The following is a 20627-nucleotide window of genomic DNA, read 5'->3' on the forward strand; positions in this document are numbered from 1 at the left end:
CGCCTTTTGGATGATGTTTATTAAAGTAGAAAATTTTAACACCTTTACACAATAAGAAATTATATTGTATACTTATTTTATTTTACTTATTTTAATTTTAATTTTAATTTTTATTTTTATATTCTTGAAGATGTACCCACTTTTATAGATAATGTTTTTATTAGACTCTTAAAATAATATAAATTATGTAGTAGATTTAAATAGAGAGTGAATATATAATAGACAACACATTAAAAAAAAAATTAAATATATTTTAATAAAATAAAATATAAAAGTATCTTTGAATAATAATGAATATAGTTTAGTTTTTAACTTATCCCTTTCTACAAAATGGTAGCATTAGACAAGTGTTAACATCAAAATCCCAAGAGTCAGTGATTATAAATGAGGACAAGAGAAGGACCAATCACATTTGGTTCTTAAAGTCAACAAAAAAAAAAATGAAGGGTCGGTAAAACTCGGGATTAGTAAGGAGATAAATAAATAAAAGTCTTTGCAATTTTGCTAAATAAAACAAAAAGAAAGAAAGTAGTGAAAAGAAAACAGTGAGTGGAACTAGAAGAAGATGCTGGAGTGACATTGATGAGTGAGTGAATGAGAGCAAGAAGGAACTAAAGAAGAATAATCCATCTGAATTCGAAATCGGAATGAGTGGCGGTGGAGAAGGTGAGTCCTTGGAGTATACTCCCACATGGATCGTCGCCGTCGTCTGCTCTGTCATCGTCGCCATTTCTCTCGCCGCGGAGCGTCTTCTCCACTATCTCGGTCAGGTTTTGAATAATAAGAACCAGAAGCCTCTATACGAGGCCTTGCAGAAGATCAAGGAGGAGTTGATGCTTTTGGGTTTCATTTCGCTTCTCCTCACTGTTTCGCAGAACACAATTTCAAAGTTTTGCGTACCTGCTTCTTTGGTCGACAATCTCCTCCCTTGTAAGCGCCCTCATCAGGAAGCTAATGATTCGTCTTCTTCAACCTCTCATCACATCTCCGGCTCTTTCAGACGCCTTCTTGAAGAAACTTCCACTGCTCATTTGGGTTATTGCGCTCATAAGGTCTGATCTGATCTAACCCATATCTTTAGTTGTTGTTGTTTTTTTAGGGGTTAAACAAAATTTTGAATCTTTTTCTATAAATATACTTTCCCAAAAGGGACTATTCGCTTTAATCTAATTGTAATAGTACAAATATGTTTGTTTCACTTTTTTTCTTTATTGTAGAAAAAAGTACCCCTTTTATCCGTTGAAGCATTGCACCATTTGCATATCTTTATCTTCGTCCTAGCCATTGTCCATGTCACTTTCTGTGTTCTCACTGTTGTGTTTGGAGGTGTAAAGGTAAGTATATCTTCCAAATTCATATGCTTCTCTCTCTTTTATACTCTACTACTTTGTTTTTGTTCGTTTATGAGAAATATTTCTACACAACTAGATACGTCAATGGAAACGTTGGGAGGATTCTATTGCAAATGAGAGTTATGACACTGAACAAGGTAAGTATTCTCAGTACCACTTTTGACAATATTATAGAAAATTTGTCTGACTGTATTCCTTCTAACATATGAATCGCTTAACAGCTGTTCTTAAGTCTAAGAAAAAGGTAACAAGCGTCCATCAACACGCGTTCATTAAGGACCACTTTTTGGGTTTTGGTAAAGACTCAGCTCTACTAGGCTGGCTGGTAAGTAACTCTTTGATTTGTACGTTTAGTATCCAAAGTTCTGAATTAGGATTATTCTTATGGTCTCCGTTTTCTTATTTTCTTGATATTATATTCTTCTTTTATTCCACTTTCTATTTTGAGAACGTTGTTGCTTAGTTAAGAAACGTGAGAAGAACTCCATTGATACTGAGCCTTTGGAGATTTTCTCCATCACATGAAAACTAGGACATTTTTGTGCACATGTTAAGGAGCTAGCTAACATTAACATTGGAAACAGGACATCGCTAAACCATGATTTGATTCTTTTTCCCCTTGTGAACAGCATGCTTTTGTTAAGCAATTTTATGCATCTGTGACCAAATCAGATTATGCGACCATGCGGTTAGGATTCATCATGGTAAGAATCAGAGCTTGAGTTTTTACTTATAAATTACTAGAATGGTTATGACAATTATTATCTTTCTTTTTTTCTTTTCACTAAATGGTGTTTATGCTTCTTTATTTGTATTCTAGACTCACTGCAGGGGAAATCTTAAGTTTAATTTTCACAAATATATGATACGTGCTCTCGAAGATGATTTCAAGAAAGTTGTTGGGATAAGGTAACTCTTGGTTGACAGTCTATTTTCTGATATTTGATATTTATGCTTCTTTTTCTGTGCATATATATGTGTAATTCTTTTAAGTCTACTGTATCGGTCTCCTAGATTGACCTTTTAGCTTTTTGGCTGCAGTTGGTACCTTTGGGTTTTTGTGGTCATCTTCTTGTTGCTGAATGTTAATGGTAAGATGCTTCTGTCTCTAGTTTATAATTGCATGACCATAACTCAAGATCTAAGTGATATTGGATTGTTTTCTGTAGCAGAATCCCGTAATCAGTCTAGGTTCTTTGTTTTGAACTTCAAGTGTGTCATCTCTTTGGTGCTTTTACTTAAAATTGACTTCCAAATTATAGTTTCAAATAAGCATCTTTAGTTACAACGTTTTCTAGTGAAATTAGTAATATATTTTTCCAATTCCTTACTCTGCCTCCACTTTTCTATGGTGGAGAAAATTATACTCCAAGTTGGTGTAAGGAATTGGAAAAATATATTACTAATTTCACTAGAATGCAATCAACAAGTGGTCATAATCTGATTGTATGACAGAAGAAACCAGAATTCTGATTAAAAAAAATTCTTTCTTTATTTTTCTTTTTCTTGCCAAGAAATTTAGTTTACTTTTATTTTATTTTGCTTGAAATTAATTTACATTAAACCTATGTAGAACATAATTTTACATATAAGTAGACACCTTAAGATAATTCAATTGGATCTTACTCCTTGTTTACACTACAATGTGACAATGTCTATATTGATTATTAATGCCTCTCTATAAAAGACCAGTGTCATTTAAACTTCTTTGTTGTATGGAATATATTAGTCTTTTTTTGTTGTTGATGTTTTGTGATTGGACAACTAAGCTCTTCTGAATAATGTGTTATTTTTGCAGGCTGGCACACATATTTTTGGATAGCATTCATTCCTTTCTTTGTGAGTTGTATTGAGATTATGCTATCTACTTTGTGATTATTGTTGGCATGCATGTTTCATTGTTCTTGCAAGGTGTTAATAGTTCATGTCACATTTTAAGTATCATACTGATCGAGAAAGAGATAAAATACACAGGGAGAATCAGGTTGAAAAAAGGTTTAACACAATTTTGTAAATAGGCAAATGGACAGCTAAGAAGGAAACCAAATTTAGAATTAATTGAACAACGTGACCTAGGTAAATAATGTGCAATTTGTTTTGTGATAAGTTACACATGCATCATGCACTTGTAAATGTAGAGTCATGAGTCATGGTAGAAATTTGCACCTAGACAGGTGGTTTTAAGGTGGTACTTCTCATCTCCAAGTCTTAGGTGATATGTATGATAGTATGAGTGCGTGCCTTTTGCTGTTGTGATATACATATCACAAATTGTAACCACTTGTTTTTTCTTTTAAATAGCTTCTACTTGCCGTGGGCACTAAACTGGAGCATGTCATTACTCAATTGGCTCATGAAGTTGCTGAGAAACATGTAGCAATAGAAGGAGATCTAATAGTTCAGCCATCAGATGATCACTTTTGGTTTCATCGTCCCCAGATTGTCCTCTTCCTGATTCATTTCATCCTTTTCCAAAATTCATTTGAGATTGCGTTTTTCTTCTGGATATTGGTAAGCTGGTTTCTAACTCACCACTCTGCTTCTACTTCTACCAAAAAAAGAACAAATTGTTATTATGAACACAAACTTATCTTCTTTTCTGTGTATCTAGGTTCAATATTCATTTAACTCCTGTATAATGGGACACGTTCGTTACATTGTCCCAAGACTTGTCATTGGGTAAAAGCAATAGTCTTTATATTCTCATTACAAAAATTTTAATCATCGCTTCCAAGTACGAAACTTTTATTTTATTTTTACCATGTTGTGCTTTAGGGTGTTCATTCAGGTTCTCTGTAGTTACAGCACTCTCCCGCTCTATGCCATTGTCACACAGGTGCGTTGATATGATGCTGATCTATAATTTAATAAGTTCTAACAGGAAAGTAGGGACTTGAATAAAATGTTGACCATATAAAATCTTGTGGAATGATTTGAAGATGGGAACTTCTTACAAGAAAGCCATATTTGAGGAGCGCATGCAAGTAGGAATTGTTAATTGGGCTCAGAAGGTCAAGAAAAAGAAGGGATTTAAAGCAGCCCTCATTGGTTCCGGTGCTGGCTCAGGCTCAGGCTCAGGCTCAGGCTCGGGATCAGGCTCTACTCCTGCTCAACCAATTTCTGATACTGGTTCTGCATCTGTGGGAATTCAGCTGGGAAGATTTGTGCCCAAAGCATCAAAGCCAGAGCGGAGTGATGACTCTAAGTGATCTCTTTTCAACGTGTCAGTGTTCATGACACTGAAGACATAAGTCTACCCTTAGGTAATACTACTACTAGTTGCCACTTTCCAGCTGTGCTGGGATTAGAAATTTTAATTCTTCTGTCATATATTATGGCTGTGGTGGGACTGTACCTAAGTCTTTTATGGGCAAGACACAAGCCTTTGATCAATATATTATATAATCTTATATATACATAAGAGAAATTAAGAAATCTGATCTTCTCATGCTTCTTTCTTCTTATTATCATGGTACATACTTTTGGTAACTGAATAGTGAATACGTGTAGTCTCATGGGAAAAGATATATTCTAAAAGAGTACCTATACGGACACCATATTCACTCAAATAAAGCTCAAACTTTTCAAATTATTATGTTGTAAGCTTAGGGGTGTTCATTCGATCCAATCCGCACTTTTTTGGTTAAACAACATCCAGTCTGCACTAAGTGCGGATTTTAGATTTTGAATCCAATCTGATCTGCATAACAGTTTAAATCCAATCCAATCTGCAATAGTGCGGATTTGATCGGTTATTTTGGATCGGTTGTTTTTTTTAATGATAAGTTATTTAATATTTCATAAAAAAAAAATTAAAAAAAGACTATTGTTTCTTACTCTCCAATAATAATCTATTTTCATCTCCAATATACATATATGTCAATATATATGTACTCATCTTTAGATTTATACTAAAATATATATGTATTCATTACTAAAATAAATAAGAGTATATATATTTAAATTTATGTGTGTGTATGTGAATAAGAATAATTTTTTTGGTATTTTTTATTATACAACAAATAAAATACACCAACTCAATATATTACTAAAAAAAATTAAAAAATTAGAAGTTTGTGTCTTTTTTTTAATATTACTAGAAAATTAATTTATAATATATATTATAATTTTTTAAAAATATATATAATTAAGTGCGGATTGGATTGGATCGGACAACATCCAATCCGCACAAGTACGGATTTTAAAATTTTCAATTCAATCCAATCTGCGCAAGTGCAGATATCCACATTTTGTGGATTGGATTGGATTGGATCGTGCGGATTGGATTAGATCGGATACTTAGTGAACACCTCTAAGCGTAGCAATGCGAATAGGGCGTAACAATTTGAATGTGTATCTAGTATTATTCATTTATTTTGAATAATGATTCCGACACATTTGTAATTAACTTTAACTATACAATTAAAAGTAATGTAGTCCTTGGCTAATATTTAATACATATCATTGGGTAATTAGTGTGTACAATCTTTAATTTTATATGCCAAAATGACAATATTGGGGGATTAAATTCTCCTCTAATAGTAAATTTTATTTCTTAAGATGGGTAATCAATTAACTTTTCCGAAAATAAACAAACAATAGACAATTAAAAATGCTGAGAATACATTAGGGTTGGTAATTCGTGATACAATGACATATTTTGGAAATAACACAAAAAATAAAATTAGATGACACATAAATTGTGTTGACGTTTAATACGCTTATCAAACGTGTCATTTTTGAATTAAGAGGCTTAATCCAAAAATAACACAATTATAGCTTGCATAAAATAATTTAAATAGTTTTTTATTTTTTATATTATGTGAAGTGAAAAACTATAGTATTGTTTGTGTTCTTATATATAATTATATTAACGATGTCAATTTCGTATTGTCTAACATGTTTATATAAAGCGTATTAAATTTAAATGTGTGACACGATATCCTACATATATTAAAAGAGCCAATAAGTACTACTATTCATAAAAAGGTCAACCAAAACCATTAGTTTGATGGAATTGGACCTTTTATGCCTTACATGCACCTATATATATCAATAAAATATTAATAAAATTATTCAACAATAAAAAATTTACTACACTTTCCATAATTATATACTCCTATCTCATCTATTCTACATTTTATCACTATTTTCTTCCCTTTTTTTTCTAACTTATTTATGAATCTACATTGTTGAAGGAATCATTATATTAGTTTTTTTTTTAAAATGTATTTTGCAATTTAATAATAAGAAACCACAATAAATTTCTTTAAATAAAAATAATTTTATTCTAAAGAGGAAAGTAAATTTAAAAATAATTACAAAAAAAAAATAATAATAATGTTTATATGACTACCAAAAATACAATTTTTAGTAACATTTTCACTAATAGTCCAAACAAAATTACTTGTTACTAAAAAGTAATATTTAAATATAAATTGTTATTAATTTAATTTTACTCACAATATATTATTAATAATTTTAGTCACGGATTTTTTAGAAATAAGAGCATCAACAATAGGAGCAATTTTTAGTGTTGCTTAAGTAAACCCATTATTATTAGTTTTTACCCAATTAATTTTTTTTTAATTATTTCACAAATACACAAAAAACAACAAAAAAATTACAAAAATACGGTTTTATGGAATTTTAAATATTTTTACGATTTTTTTGATTTTATTTATATAAAATACGATTTTTTTTATGTTGTACTCTTGTTAATTTGTTGTTTATTTTTTATTATCTGTATGTTATTTTTTGTTGTTGTTTTGATGTTATTTTTATGTAGTTTTCTTGTTGTTTCTATAAAAAACTGTAAAAATAAATATAAAAAAAATTAAACGAAAAAATGTAATTTTCTTTTTCATTTTTACCTTATGTAATTATCCCAATTTTTTTCCTTTCATAAAAAGAAAAGAAAAAAGCAGAGCACCATAACTATACAACAACGACTCAATTACGTTAACTTTACAAATTTAATCACAAATTTAATTGTTACCAATTTTTTTTTTTTGAAGTGTATATTAACTTAAATATACGCATATTTTTACCATGACATACATATTTTTAATTAATATTTATAGGTTACAATAAAAAAATTACTGTTAGACTTTCACGCCCTACCTCATCTCATCTCTTTCATATATTTATTCTTTTTTTTTTCTTCATTTTTTAAATTTACACTGTTAAAGATGAGCACATTAGTTATTTTTTTTAGAAAAAATGCATATGGTAATTTAATAATTAGAGACCATAAGTAAATTTTTTTTTAATAACATTATTTTATTTTGAAGAACAAATTAAATTATAAATAATTACAATATATATTAGCATAGATATGCATATTTTATTACGAAAAAAAATACATATTTTTAATTAATATTTATAGCTTTCTTCGATAATATATCATACTACTTATTGTTTATATCTCATGTGTATTTAATTTAATAATTATTTTAATTATAGTAATAAATTTCAAAATAACTAATAGAATTATATATATTAGCTTAATTTTAATTTACCTTTATCATTATGTTTTTCATATTAAATATCTTTGCTAAATATTAATATATGCTTATGTGAATTTAATATAATATTTATTAAAATGATATTAATATATTTTAAATTAATTCATACTTAAAAATTTCTTTAAAATATAAAAAAATTTCAAATAGAATTATACATAGTAATGATGGTTTAAAAAAAAATGGTAATGTTGGTAGCTATTACCCTTTTGATAGTTGCTATTTAGTAAATTTTTTGTGTTATATATTTTATTTAGAAAAACTTTGTATTCTACCATATTTAATTTTAATTGAAGGAACTTTTTATTATTATATCAAATTTTTATGTATGTGTAATTTCTAATGGGAAATTTGAAATTCTATGCTTAAAATGCCATTTTATTTTTTTCCTAAATGTATAGTTATTAAAATTGTTCCTATATGACAACTTTTTTCATTTTCCTAAACTACCCCCCTCATTTGAATCAGCCTCTCTCTTCCTCTCTCTTCATCTCTCTCAGCCGAACCCCCTCCCCCACGATACCCATCTATCACAGCCAAAAATTGTTCAACCCATCCCTCTCACAACCACCCATCTCCGTCGACGCTCAACCCGACCTACCCACCGCCGTCGAAGCTCAACCCCGACCAACCACGGCGACCAATCTCAGGCGAACCCGAAGCAAAAATGTCGAAGGTGTGTTTGGTTTTCTTTTTTTCTTTTCTTTTTTTTTTTTTGTAAGTGTTAAAAGATTGATTTAGATGTGTTTTTTGTTTGTGAAACTTTGTTGCAAAAATGTCCGACCAATATCTGGTGTGGGTTTCTTTTTTTTTTTTTCTTCGCATTTCGGAGAGAGGAAGAGAGAGGCCGATGGTCGGACCTTGGGGTCCGACCATGGGCTGTGGGGTTTTTTTTTTTTTTTTTTTTCTTCGGATTTCGAGAGAGAGGCCGATGGTCGGACCTTGGGGTTCGATGGGTCCGACCATCGGACCCCAAGGTCCGACCATGGGCCGTGGGGTTTTTTTTTTTTTTTTTTTTTCTTCGCATTTCAAAGAGAGGCCGATGGTCGGACCTTGGGGTCCGATGGGTCCGATTGGTCGGACCCCATCGGACCCAAAGGTCCGACCATCGCTGTGTGGGTTTTTTTTTTTTTTTTTTTTTTTTTTTCTTCGGATTTCGGAGAGGAAGATAGAGGCTCGATGGTCGGACCTTGGGGTCCGATGGGTCGGTGGTCGGACCCCAAGGTCCGACCATCGCCGTGGTTTTTTTTTTTTTTTTCTTCAGATTTCAGAGGAGTCGGGGTTGAGCGTTCGGCCGGGGTTCAGTTCGACGAAGGAATGCTCGGGCTCGGGCTCGGGGTTGAGGGTTGGTTCGTTGAGTGATAGTTCGGCTGGCTGTGTTTTTGAGAGAGGGGGTTCGGCTAAGAGAGATGAAGAGAGAGGAAGAGAGAGGATGATTGTTTGAAATGTGAGGGGTAGTTTAGGAAAATTAGAAAAGTTGGTATATAGGAATAATTTTAATAACTATACATTTAGGGAAAAAATAAAATGGCATTTTAAGCATAGAATTTCAAATTTCCCTTTCTAATTTCATTTTAAAGTTTAGTATCAAATGTATTATTTTTTAATTTTTTGAACAAATCAAATGTATTACTTTATTAAAATTCTTTATTATTATGTCATTTTCTAAGTATATGTATTTTTTTTTCTTTTATTTCAATGTCTTCTAATACATATATATATATTGTATTAAAATTATATGTTCGATATATATATAACATAAAATATTATCATCTATTTAAAAATTTTATTATCAAACATATTTATGATACAAATTATTGATATTCATAATTTACTTTCAATTAACTTTTTGATTATACCTACGATGTTTATATATTTTTTTAAATATTTTATCTTTATAATAATAACATATGATTTTTCTTTTCTTTTTTTTTTTAAATATAATCTTCCTCTATAGATTACACGTGCAACGCACGTTCAAAAATTAGTATTTATTAAACGTATTATCGTGTCGTATCGCATGCCTCTACTACTCCCTCCATTTGTCAATTACCATTTTCAATATTGATTCTCCGGTCACGATGTGAATCTTTACAAGTTATCTCGACTACAAAACTAACACAACCAAATAACGACTTTAAAATTACATAATTGAGGCAAACAATGGAACTCTAGCCAACTCTAGGAGCTACATATTACATAGTATATAAATCTATGGAAAAAAATATTTAAATAAATAAAAAAAAATATTTTCTAATTTTTCTTTTACTCGAAACACTTCTAAATTATTTTTTAATTATAAGCTGCTGCTATGTGTGTATTTTGTTTTGATTTGTGGAATTTATATACAAGTTTTAGTATTTATTTAAAAGTAATTTGTAGTATAAATATTTAAGTTTAATTTCTGGTTGTAAATAAATAATTACGTTTAATTTTTTGCAGTTATAATTCTAAAACTTCTGTAGGTACCTATCCGTTAAATGTCAAATAAATTGCCACGTAAATGTTTCCAATTGGTCTAGATCATTAAATTTTTATTTTTTATTTAAAAATTATATAAATATATCAATAAAAAATAACATGTGAATAATGACTTGACACTTAACGGTCATGTTCTAGAATATAACTTAAATATTATTACTATTAAAAATTAAACTTAAGTATTTATCCAACAGTAAGTTAAACTTAAGTATTTACGTCGCAAAATACTCATTATTTAAAGACCATTCAAATTCTTTTCTTACTTTTTCTTTTCTTTTTTATGCAATTTTTTTTTCAAACCTCAAAATTTAGGGACTTTTACACCACACTGAAATTTTCCTTTTTTTTTCTTTTTTTTTGTTTTAAAAAAAAAATATTGTATACTATGTTAAGTTTTAACTGTTATTTTTAATTATTCTATTTAGTATTTTACAGTTGTTTTATAAAAAAGATAGTATTTTTGTAAAAGTTTCTGCGTAGTAGTAAAATTATATACTTTTGTCTAAAATCCAGTATTTTTGTAAAAATCCAAATCCTATTAACATATAAGCCCAGATTGAAAGGATATTGGGCTTTGGTGAGGCCCAAAATCCACAAAATAGAGATAGAGAAGAGAGAAGAAGAAGAAGAGAAATAGGATAAGAAAAGGAAATCAGGAGAGTGAATGTTATGCTCTGGTGAGCTGAGTCTTTGTTTGGAGTCATAACAAAGAAGAAGAAGAAGAAAAAAATGTCAACAACTATGTCCTCCACCATTTCCTTCTCAGTCGGAACCCTGTTCAACAAACCCAAACCCAATTTCACCCTGCGCTCCTCCTTCCTCGGTCCTCCTCCCAAACTCCACCTCAAAACGACACCGTCCTCGTCAAAATTCACCATGAGCGTCGAGGCCGGCATCGGATTAATGGCCACCAAGCTAGGCATGATGAGTTTCTTCGAGTCCGACGGCAAGGTCGTTCCCGTAACCGTCGTCGGCTTCAAGGAAGGCAACATTGTCACCCAGGTCAAGACCCAGGCCACGGATGGATACGACGCCGTTCAGGTGGGATACCGCCGTGTGAGGGACCGGAAACTGACCAAGCCGGAGATGGGTCATCTAGAGAAGGCCGGAGCTATCCCTATGCGCCATCTACAGGAGTTTCGGCTGCAATCGGTGGAGGGGTTCGAGGCGAACCAGAAGCTGGTGTTGGAGGAGCTTTTCAAGGAAGGGGATTTGGTCGATGTTTCGGGGACGACGATTGGGAAAGGGTTTCAGGGTGGTATCAAACGTCATCACTTCAAGAGGGGTCTGATGACTCATGGGTCCAAAAGCCATAGAGCTCTGGGTTCCATTGGAGCTGGAACCACTCCTGGTAGAGTTTACAAGGGGAAGAAGATGCCTGGTCGAATGGGAGGGACTAAGCGTAAGATTCGAAAGCTCAAAATTGTAAAGATCGATAAAGAACTCAATGTTGTTATGATCAAAGGCGCTCTTCCTGGAAAGCCTGGTAATCTTCTCAGGATTACACCTGCTAAGATTGTTGGCGTAAACATTCCCAAGAACTAATTTTTATTTTTAATTTCTTTCACTTTTCTTCCTTTGTTTGTATAACATTTTGAGAATTCATAGTTGATAGTTGTTGTTTATTAATCAAGTCTTTGCTTTCTTTTGTCTGCGTGTTACATTCATATGCCATATGTTATACATCTATCTATTGTGAGAGATTCTAATGACTACGTATACAATGAATGTACAAACTTGTATTTTTAAGATTTCAACTTATCCGTAAGACAACACAAACAAAAGTTCTTACCACTTATTAAAAAGTCTCTTATTTATATATCAACTATCAATTATAACAATCACCAAGGGAGGGAGCATTGGCTTCAGAACAGCCTATAAAGAAGCAAAAATAGCAGTAGTAAAAGAAAGCTTCCCATCCCAAGCCCAAAGCCATCGTCGTCCGAAGGCGCGGAAGCAGAGACAGAGGAGAATGATGACATAGACATCCCAATTCCAGCTCCAAGTTTGGGGAACAATGTTGAATTCAAGTGTACAAGTAAAACTAAAAGAAGTATAAGTATGGCAAGGATTGATCCCAGTTCTAATAGAGGCATTATTACAGTCTCCCAAAGACAAAGTAAGAATGGTCCAAAAATAACCATTGCCAACACTCCCACCAATAGCAATGGTATCAATGGTGATGGCCCTCTTTCTCCCATTGGAATTTTGAGCTGATATGACTCTAATAACAAAAACAGTTATAGTTATAGAGATCTAATATGATTAGTTGAGCTACGCCAACGACTCTAGTCACTAATACATTTCATTTGTCAGTTATAAACTGGCCGCCAACCATAAAAAACAAGAGTTTCCTACTACGTACTAATTAATATTATACTCTTTTGACAAGTGTAAGATTTCATTATAACACACCTGAGAAAAACGAGACCAGTTCAAATATATTTAATTGTGTAAGGTAAATAAATTGTTTAGTCGAGACTTTTTAACATAAGTGACTAATATCATATTAAAAAGAAATGCTGACCAGATAAGTTTTTAAGACTTTGGATACCAAAGAAGATGAACAAGAAAGAAAATTATAGAACCAAATCATTGGGGGTTGAATTGAAACCATATATGCATGAAAAGTCAAATTCTCGCAATAATATATATGAGGAGAAGCCAAAATGAAAGAAAATCACAATAATATATGTTGACTCCACAAATGATGGAATTCCCACACGTCATACTATTAAGACAAAGAAGTTTGAAAGAGGAACCTTCACAACTTTACAAGAACTATGGTAGAGAGTACAGTGAATTTCTGAAACAGTGAAGTATGATTTTTTAAATCATTTTCATTCTCATGTTAAGATCCAAAATACATAGCAATAATATCTCTGGTCATATCATATGAGGAGAAACCAAAATGAGATAATGGGCAGATTGACACTGGTATGAACCCTAGTCTCATCATATATTACTTAGTTTTTACACTGATAACTACATTTGTTGAACTGCAGTACTCCTGCAACTACAATACTAGGAAGGAAAGAACTGTATAAAGCTAACAGCAAACAAGTTGAAGACCACAATAGCTGATGAAGTCACAATGTGGCAGTGTATCGGAGATGCTGCTCGTAAAAGTTGATCAACTGGAGATGAATAAGAGAAAATGAGAATTGATAATAACAGTAAAAACAGCCAGGTAGTGATGATAACCATATTGACAACACAAAACAATAGATAACATTAATTACCAGATGTGGGTTATTGGCCTTGAGGAACTTGTTATCCACCATCACCTCTCTTCCATCCGACCTGTAAAAAAGGTAACATTGTTAAGGAAAACATGTATACGCATATAAAGTATAATACAAGCAGCAAAATGTGCTAATACTGCATCACATACCATGGTGACCCAAAATGATCATTGGTCCCTTTCTTTTTTAAGTGACACTAGTGCAAAAAATTAGTTCATAATAATTTTTAGCACTCTATTAGACATAGCATAATAAATCCCAACCCAAGGAAAGTTAAATTCACTGTTTCGCATATTAACGAGAGGTACATTTCATTAAGGCTATGTTTGGAAGTTGGATTTCGGCAAGGAAAGAAAAAGGTAAGGAAAATGTAGGTAAAAAAAAAGTGGAAAATAAAAAATAAAAAATTATCATATTTGGGATAGAAAGAAAATTGTATAGAAAAACACTCAATTCAACGAAAATTTTCATATCAAACTTCCAAACATAGTCTTAGGATTTTAAACAAGAGGTATATTTCATTTAGATAACACGACCCTTGTTAATAACTTCAAATTCTTCAAGACCAATCATTAAAGGGTTTAGAAAATTAGACAGAGTTCAGAGGGATGAGATAATGTGACAATAGTAAGTGTGTTAAGGTAGCAAGCAAGGGAGTTCCAACAAGGCTTCACTCATATTTTATGGGAGGCGCAATGATATCCAATAAAGAATGCATAATACGTAATGATGCAAGGTATACAAATTATTCTCAAACCCAATCATTTTACAGTTATATGTAAAAAGTTAATAGAAATAATTTAAAGTAATTCAATGACATACCTCATGGCCATAAAGGTCACTGACACATCCTGAATATTGTTTGTCACAGAAGCTGAATAGCCTATTGGTTTGATAATCTTGGTGATACACAATGAATTTTCGTATTCATCAGCCCTATTATTGTCACTTGGATTTTCCCCAGCAGCAGTGAGACTTCCTGTCCCTAGTAGTTCAATTCTGCTGCCGGGGAGAATGCTGGTTCCAATTGTTATATTTTGGATAACAGGAGCATCACATAAAGGCAACTCTTGTTTAAACCTCTTCACAGAACCAGACTTCCTTCTCTTAGCTCCCATACTGCGATTGTTCTGAACTGTTTCAGCACAGTGCACCTGGGGAATTCCTTCTGTGGGGCCATTGCCTTCAGAAGACTTTGGTTCTTGATGCTGTACGCCCAGTTTATCTGCATTGCTAGTAGAGGTTGTTTTAAGCTCACTAAGTTTTGGATCATACTCATTTTCATCTTTCCTCCCACATTTTTTAGGGTAAGCATTCGTGACACCATTTTCAACATTGAACTTCTTGAATGTCTCACCATTGTTGACAATGACATCCCCAAGATATTCTTCTTGTGGGAGAGCAGAAATCTCAGCAAGGCTCAAATTATCAAGGGCTGCAGTCGATTTCTCCATCATATCAGTGGTTTCCAACGCTGTGCCGTTAAAGTGAGCACCTGTTGGACGTTGTTGTCTCTTCTTAGGTTGAGAATGAGGAGTCCCATGCTTACGCTTTCGCTTCCTATGCTTCCCGGATTGCAAGCTTAAAATGGAAGAAAAAACAATAATTTATATAAAAGGAATGTTGACCCTTTTAGTTTTAACAGCGCGCAGCTTATTCTGGAAAATAACAGATAATACCTCTCTTCAAATAACTCAATAACATCAGAACATGACTGGAGATTCTCCAAAGGCTCCCATGTGTTAGCTGTCTCTGGCCAACCACGCCTTACAAAGCAAAGAACGTTAAGATAACAGTTTAGAATTGATACATAAATGTAAAAGAACAAGAAATGCAAAGTTTAAGTAAAAGGGTCGACATACGCACCATTTGATGAGATACTGAAGCTGACCCTATAGTTTTGGTTTTGGTTTTGGTTTTGCAAAACAAAGGAAACAACTTTTAGGGATAATCAAGAAAGTAAAGCAAACCCACGAAAGTACTGAAGAGAAAGGGTAAGAGAAAAAGAACCTTGCGGACCCTTTTACGGCGAATGGCTTCTATTTCATAGAAGCCGTCGTCAAGCTTGGGACGCTCAGTGTTTTCATTAGCATCATCATTATCAGCGTCATCTTCGTCTTCATCGTCGTCCTCTTCGTTGTTTTCAGCATCATGAACATCTGGGTGGGGCTGGGGCTGGGCATCGTGGAGCTTTAGATGGGTATCTTGTTGTTGAAGAGAAAGAGGGAAAAGAGAAGGGTCGAGCTGAGACGACAAGGAGCCATTGGGTGGCGGGTTAGTGTCGGAATCTCCGCCTAAATTTGTGTCACAGCTCCCCTTTTTCTTCCCTCCTCCCTTCACTTTCATTCTTCTTCTTTTTTCTCTTCTCTCCTCAAAAATGTCTAAACCCCAAAACCCACAAACCAAACACCTGAAATCAAACGATGAAATGTTGTGAGGGCCTTCATTCTCTCTTCTCCTCTTTTATCTTTATCTCTTCTTCTCTCTCTACGCAAAAACTAAAAATTTAAACTTTATAAAGGTGCTCCCTTTTCAACTTCTGTCCTTTTTTCTCTTTTCTCTTCTTTTCTCTTGTCTTCTCCTTTTCTGGATATATCAAGATAAATGAAAGGAATAAATCATATGCTTCTTATTACATATTAATTTGCTTTGAGAGAGTTTTTTCTTCTTCTGATCTTTTTTTTAATGAAAGGAAGTTTGAGTGAGCTAGATTGTTGTTATTTCTATCTAATTATGTCTTGTAGTTTAGTTATGCCATCATTATCCATAAGAAAAAGGATGAAACATTTACTTGTACAGAAGCCAGAACCCTCTTGGTCTTGGTTTATCAAGCACACATTCCTCATTTCTCATATCCATTCTTTTCAATAAAGTTTTCATTAGAAATATAAATTGCAATTTTAACTTTCATTCTCAGTGTCTGCTCTTTACTAGTACATTAAAATACATTAAAAAATAATATGAGAAAATGCCTGATTTCAAAGGAGATGGGGGGAGGGAAATAAATAGTTTATGCACAAGTGCTCTCTGATACTGTAAAATCTAAATTTCTACACCAGAAAATGAAGGAGTAAAAAAATTGTGACGATGTCTTCATCAAAAGGGAAGAGACTCCAGTTATGTAAGCAAATTGTAGTCTTGTCTGTGCTATGGAAGCACATACTGCTGTAAATGTTTGGTCCTCTTCTTGTTCTTCAGTTTCCGAAATGCGCATGATTCAATTTGCCTTATTCTCTCCCTACTCACTCCCATCAGCTCACCAATTTCTTGCAATGTCTTCATCCTTCCATCCTCCATTCCAAATCTCCATCTTATAACCTGTTTTTCCCTAGGATTGAGACTATCCAGTACCTTTTCCAAGTCCTGTTTCATGAACTGCCTATTCAGCACATCCTCTGAAGTTTCTGCATCAGGATCTGATATTATTTCCTGGACAACAGAATACAGAACCCAATAGAGATTAATACTGAACCCCAAAAACTTCACTATAAATTAATTAGAATTAAGACGAGGCCCCACCGAAGGTTTAAGGTTCTGGTTGATCCCAATTTTTTGCTCCAAGGATCTAGGAGCTTTTGGAGTCAATAACACAGCAGCAAGCCGCTTCATTGACAGCCCAGTTGCCTCTGCAACCTCTTCATCATTAGGGTGTCTTCCATGTTCACTATACAGTTGCTTTCTTGCCTCCTTAACTCTATAAGTCGCCTCCACCATGTGGAACTGTTGCATCAAATAACATGAAAGAATCAATAAAAGAACCAAACATTTGTGCTTTTATATATAAACAAAATAGCAATGGATTTAGCATTAAACTTTCTCCTTCATGCTAATACAAATGAAAATCCCATAGTTTGGAATAGAAGAACTGCTATCAAGAACACCGGCCAAGATGACCATTGCAATAAATAACATCCCTACAAAATTAGACAGCATTGGAAAGAAAACTGACTGGTAAGCGGATAGTTCTGGACTGATCAGAAAGAGACTTGCGGACTGCCTGTTTAATCCACCAGTGTGCATAAGTGGAGAACTTAAAACCCTTCGACGCATCAAACTTTTCTGCACCCCTTACTAGGCCTCTACATCCTTCCTACAAATTAAAGAGTAAATTTTATATTTAAGAGAAAATGTAATAAAAAGTGACAAGCATTTAATTTAAAAATTCACTTGTCCCCTACTTTCACATTATTACATACCTGAACAAGATCTTGAAGATTCATCCCAGCTCCCTGATAATTTTTCGCAATTGATATGACAAGACGTATGTTACTTTTAATCATTTTGTCTTTGCATAAAATGCCATAGTTTATGCGCCTTCTCAAGGTCTTTTGATCAATTCCAGCTGCTGCAGCCCATTGTGCAAACGTTGGCTGACTGCCACATCGTTCAGCAAGCTCTTCCTGGAGCTTCTCCAGTTTCAGGAGCACCTAGATTAGTTTTTTAAAGAGACAATTAATACACGCATTAGAAACTAATTCTAAAGAGGTCAACAATTCTAAGGTTTCTAACTTGCAAAAATATTATAGAAGTATTCCCCATCACTAATAACAACAGGACTAAGTTCACAAAAACTAACAATATTTCCAGAATTTACTCACATATTCCAAGAATTCAGAAGAAGCCTAGTAGGATTTAATGAATAACTTAAAGGCTTCCTAAAAAATGTACATTACTAACTACCAACCCAAAGCTTCGTTCTAGTGCTCAAAGGAAATCAAAGAATTGGTCTACAAACTACCACAAATACCTTTCTCTCGTTAAACAATTCTAGAAGAAGGTCAAAATTATGTTTTTACTCGCATCGTGAACACATACCTGATGGCTACTATTTTAATTGGCCAAAAATAATGAATCACAACATCCAAATACTATTATCCTTTGAAAAATATGGAACAAAAAACTTCCCTGTAGGATAACAGTGATGCTTGCTTCGCCAGCTAATAGCTGGAAAAACATTATTTGTGAGCTCACAAAGAATCACAAATTTACCATTAGCATTCTGGTGCTTTAGATTACCTCATATTTCATGTTTATCACAAAAAACATACACAACTACAAGATCAAGCCCCTTGCACTACAATAATTGCTTTTTTAAAAACAAAAAAAGCTACACAAAATAATTTCATTAATAAGTATATTTTTGGAGAACCAAAGGAAAACAAGAAAATGATTATGATTCCAATACCCTCAAATAGATAAAAACTGATAAATAGTCACACCTGTATTCCTTCTGATAGCTCAATCTCCTCAGTTCCAGTCAGAAGCCTAGAAGAGCTGGTAGTTGATCTCAAGTAACGCAATGGATCAGAATGATCTACATCTTGTACAGAAGAACGTTTTTTCCTGCTATTAGAGCCAGATTTCACAGACACAACATTTGCAGCAGCCTTCTCTGCAGCTCTGTCTCTTCTGGCCTTCCTTTCAGTTTGGCGATTTGATCTTACAGCGGTGCTACTAGAGAGTTGTTCCTGCAGTGCTTGAAGTTCTTCACATGTTGGTCCCTCAAAGTCGGACTCGCATTTCAGGGGCTGATCTTGCATCAGAGCAATCTCACTTCCCACAGAATCTCCTAATACAGCAGCTTGTGTAGTTTTCATATTATGAACACCCTTAAAATCCGAATAACTAGCTTCTAAAGTAACTACAGAAGTACTTTGATGTTTTTCAGAAGTTTTCACTAGCAGAGCAGCATCCTTTGCAACCCTCACAGCTGCTTTTGCAAGAGTAACAGCTTCAGCAGCAGCAGCAGCTATTACAGCCTCCTCGCTGGTAAGAAGAGTTTCTGTGGCTAAAGTTGCCTGAAAGTTTGTCTGCAGAAACAAAAGTTACTCAAACATTACAACATTAACCTATGCAATAAAAATGTGAAGACTAAAGAGAAATGGAAGAGCAATTTAGTGAACATAAATACATGGCAATACAGAAAACAAGAATTTTTACCTCAGTATAGGTCCAGGGTCTATTTGCAGTGGATTCAGAGTTAGCTTCCAAGGAAGGTAACCTGAGTTTGTCCATGCTAAGAACAGTAGAGGTTGAGGAAGAGGGAGTGGATAAAACACATTGTGGCCAGGAAGAGCCCGGATCTCTAGCTTTTGCTGCATAATGCAACCATGGCAAGATTAATTAGTTAACACGATGAAAATTGCAAAAGGAGTAATCTTTACAGTCTTAAATGCCAGTAATGATGAGAATAAGTCGTATTGCATTTGCAGGTAAGAGGTAACTAAGATAAAAAGAGAAATACCCAGAAAGGAATGGATATTATTAGCCAAAATCAAAATCAAAATTAGATAAATATAAATATATTTATGTGGGTTGAATTAAAGCTTATCTCTTGAGGTATGAAAGTGAGTACTACAAAGATATCATACAATAATGAAGAAAAATAAACAAACAAAAAAAAACACTTACGAGGGAGATGAGAATTGGGAGTAGCGGGGAAAGAGTGGGTTCTGAAGGCATGCTTTTGGGCGGTAAATGTATCCGGTTTGCAATTGAACTGTGGCAATAAACAAGACATGCTTCGTCTTCTTCTTCTTCTTCTTCTTCTTAATGCTATTTAGCAAACCCACCACCAAAGTTCTAATGGTAATGTTTATGCATAGAAATGGAAAGAGGAAGAATAAGAAGATGATGGTGATGAAGATAAATTATCAGTCTCCAGACTCTGGTCTCCACCGTTATCTTGTCTAACGGATAAGAAGAAGAGGAAGAAGAAGAAGAAGAAAAGGGAAGTAGTCAGTGTGGTCTCATCTCATTTCTCTCAATAGAACCCCTCAGGCCTCAACTCTCAATTTGGACCAGTCAGTCTCCCACACGCACATATATCCAATTGTACCCAACACACGACGTCGTTTTACATTCTATAATAAAAAATTAAATAACCTTAAGCTAGGCCTTTTATAATAGGGAACCTTTTTTTTTTTCTTTTTTGAAAAAGAATGGAAATTTTATTAACAAGAATCAACCATTACATTAAATAAAAATTCAGCAGGGATATCATCTATACTGAAACTGTAATTTAG

General features: G+C 33.4%; 4 protein-coding genes across 4 annotated transcripts; 2 read left to right on the forward strand and 2 right to left on the reverse strand.

Moving 5' to 3' along the window:
- The first annotated feature begins 363 nt into the window (after positions 1-363).
- On the forward strand, positions 364-4787 carry LOC115697297 (MLO-like protein 1). Its single transcript, XM_030624246.2, has 12 exons — positions 364-1052; positions 1218-1334; positions 1429-1489; positions 1574-1677; positions 1982-2056; positions 2173-2261; positions 2394-2443; positions 3151-3191; positions 3654-3863; positions 3964-4031; positions 4128-4188; positions 4292-4787. The coding sequence occupies exons 1-12, from the start codon at positions 648-650 to the stop codon at positions 4559-4561; spliced, it is 1551 nt and encodes a 516-aa protein (XP_030480106.1). The 5' UTR covers positions 364-647; the 3' UTR covers positions 4562-4787.
- Positions 4788-11026: 6239 nt separating this feature from the next.
- Positions 11027-16359, reverse strand: LOC115697325 (chromo domain-containing protein LHP1). The gene is made up of 6 exons (XM_030624282.2): positions 15613-16359; positions 15469-15494; positions 15282-15368; positions 14425-15183; positions 13600-13660; positions 11027-13494 (listed from the first exon to the last, which is right to left on the reverse strand). The coding sequence occupies exons 1-6, from the start codon at positions 15946-15948 to the stop codon at positions 13447-13449; spliced, it is 1317 nt and encodes a 438-aa protein (XP_030480142.1). The 5' UTR covers positions 15949-16359; the 3' UTR covers positions 11027-13446.
- LOC115697307 (large ribosomal subunit protein uL3c) lies at positions 11087-12001 on the forward strand. The gene has a single exon (XM_030624258.2). It carries the CDS (start codon positions 11087-11089, stop codon positions 11900-11902), a length of 816 nt encoding a protein of 271 aa, XP_030480118.1. The 3' UTR covers positions 11903-12001.
- A 104-nt stretch (positions 16360-16463) lies between the features above and the next one.
- On the reverse strand, positions 16464-20403 carry LOC115697319 (RNA polymerase sigma factor sigB). The gene is made up of 7 exons (XM_030624269.2): positions 20014-20403; positions 19543-19697; positions 18822-19412; positions 17799-18029; positions 17552-17692; positions 17122-17322; positions 16464-17031 (listed from the first exon to the last, which is right to left on the reverse strand). Exons 1-7 carry the CDS (start codon positions 20120-20122, stop codon positions 16750-16752), a joined length of 1710 nt encoding a protein of 569 aa, XP_030480129.1. The 5' UTR covers positions 20123-20403; the 3' UTR covers positions 16464-16749.
- Positions 20404-20627: the final 224 nt, after the last annotated feature.

This window comes from Cannabis sativa, chromosome X (assembly GCF_029168945.1).
Source record: "Cannabis sativa cultivar Pink pepper isolate KNU-18-1 chromosome X, ASM2916894v1, whole genome shotgun sequence".
Lineage (NCBI taxonomy): Eukaryota > Viridiplantae > Streptophyta > Magnoliopsida > Rosales > Cannabaceae > Cannabis > Cannabis sativa.

What these genes read in the sequence shown, in the direction of transcription:
- LOC115697297 (XM_030624246.2), top strand. Translation starts at nt 648, where the DNA reads ATGAGTGGCGGTGGAGAAGGTGAGTCCTTGGAGTATACTCCCACATGG. An exon ending in CAGCTCTACTAGGCTGGCTG is followed by an intron (nt 1,678 to 1,981) that starts GTAAGTAACTCT and finishes CCTTGTGAACAG; the next exon opens with CATGCTTTTGTTAAGCAATT. An exon ending in TAGCATTCATTCCTTTCTTT is followed by an intron (nt 3,192 to 3,653) that starts GTGAGTTGTATT and finishes TCTTTTAAATAG; the next exon opens with CTTCTACTTGCCGTGGGCAC.
- LOC115697307 (XM_030624258.2), top strand. Translation starts at nt 11,087, where the DNA reads ATGTCAACAACTATGTCCTCCACCATTTCCTTCTCAGTCGGAACCCTG.
- LOC115697325 (XM_030624282.2), bottom strand. Translation starts at nt 15,948, where the DNA reads ATGAAAGTGAAGGGAGGAGGGAAGAAAAAGGGGAGCTGTGACACAAAT. An exon ending in CTTCAGTATCTCATCAAATG is followed by an intron (nt 15,369 to 15,468) that starts GTGCGTATGTCG and finishes TTGCTTTGTAAG; the next exon opens with GCGTGGTTGGCCAGAGACAG. An exon ending in ATTGAGTTATTTGAAGAGAG is followed by an intron (nt 15,184 to 15,281) that starts GTATTATCTGTT and finishes TTCCATTTTAAG; the next exon opens with CTTGCAATCCGGGAAGCATA.
- LOC115697319 (XM_030624269.2), bottom strand. Translation starts at nt 20,122, where the DNA reads ATGTCTTGTTTATTGCCACAGTTCAATTGCAAACCGGATACATTTACC. An exon ending in TCCCAATTCTCATCTCCCTC is followed by an intron (nt 19,698 to 20,013) that starts GTAAGTGTTTTT and finishes TGCATTATGCAG; the next exon opens with CAAAAGCTAGAGATCCGGGC. An exon ending in CCAGAACTATCCGCTTACCA is followed by an intron (nt 17,323 to 17,551) that starts GTCAGTTTTCTT and finishes TTGATGCAACAG; the next exon opens with TTCCACATGGTGGAGGCGAC.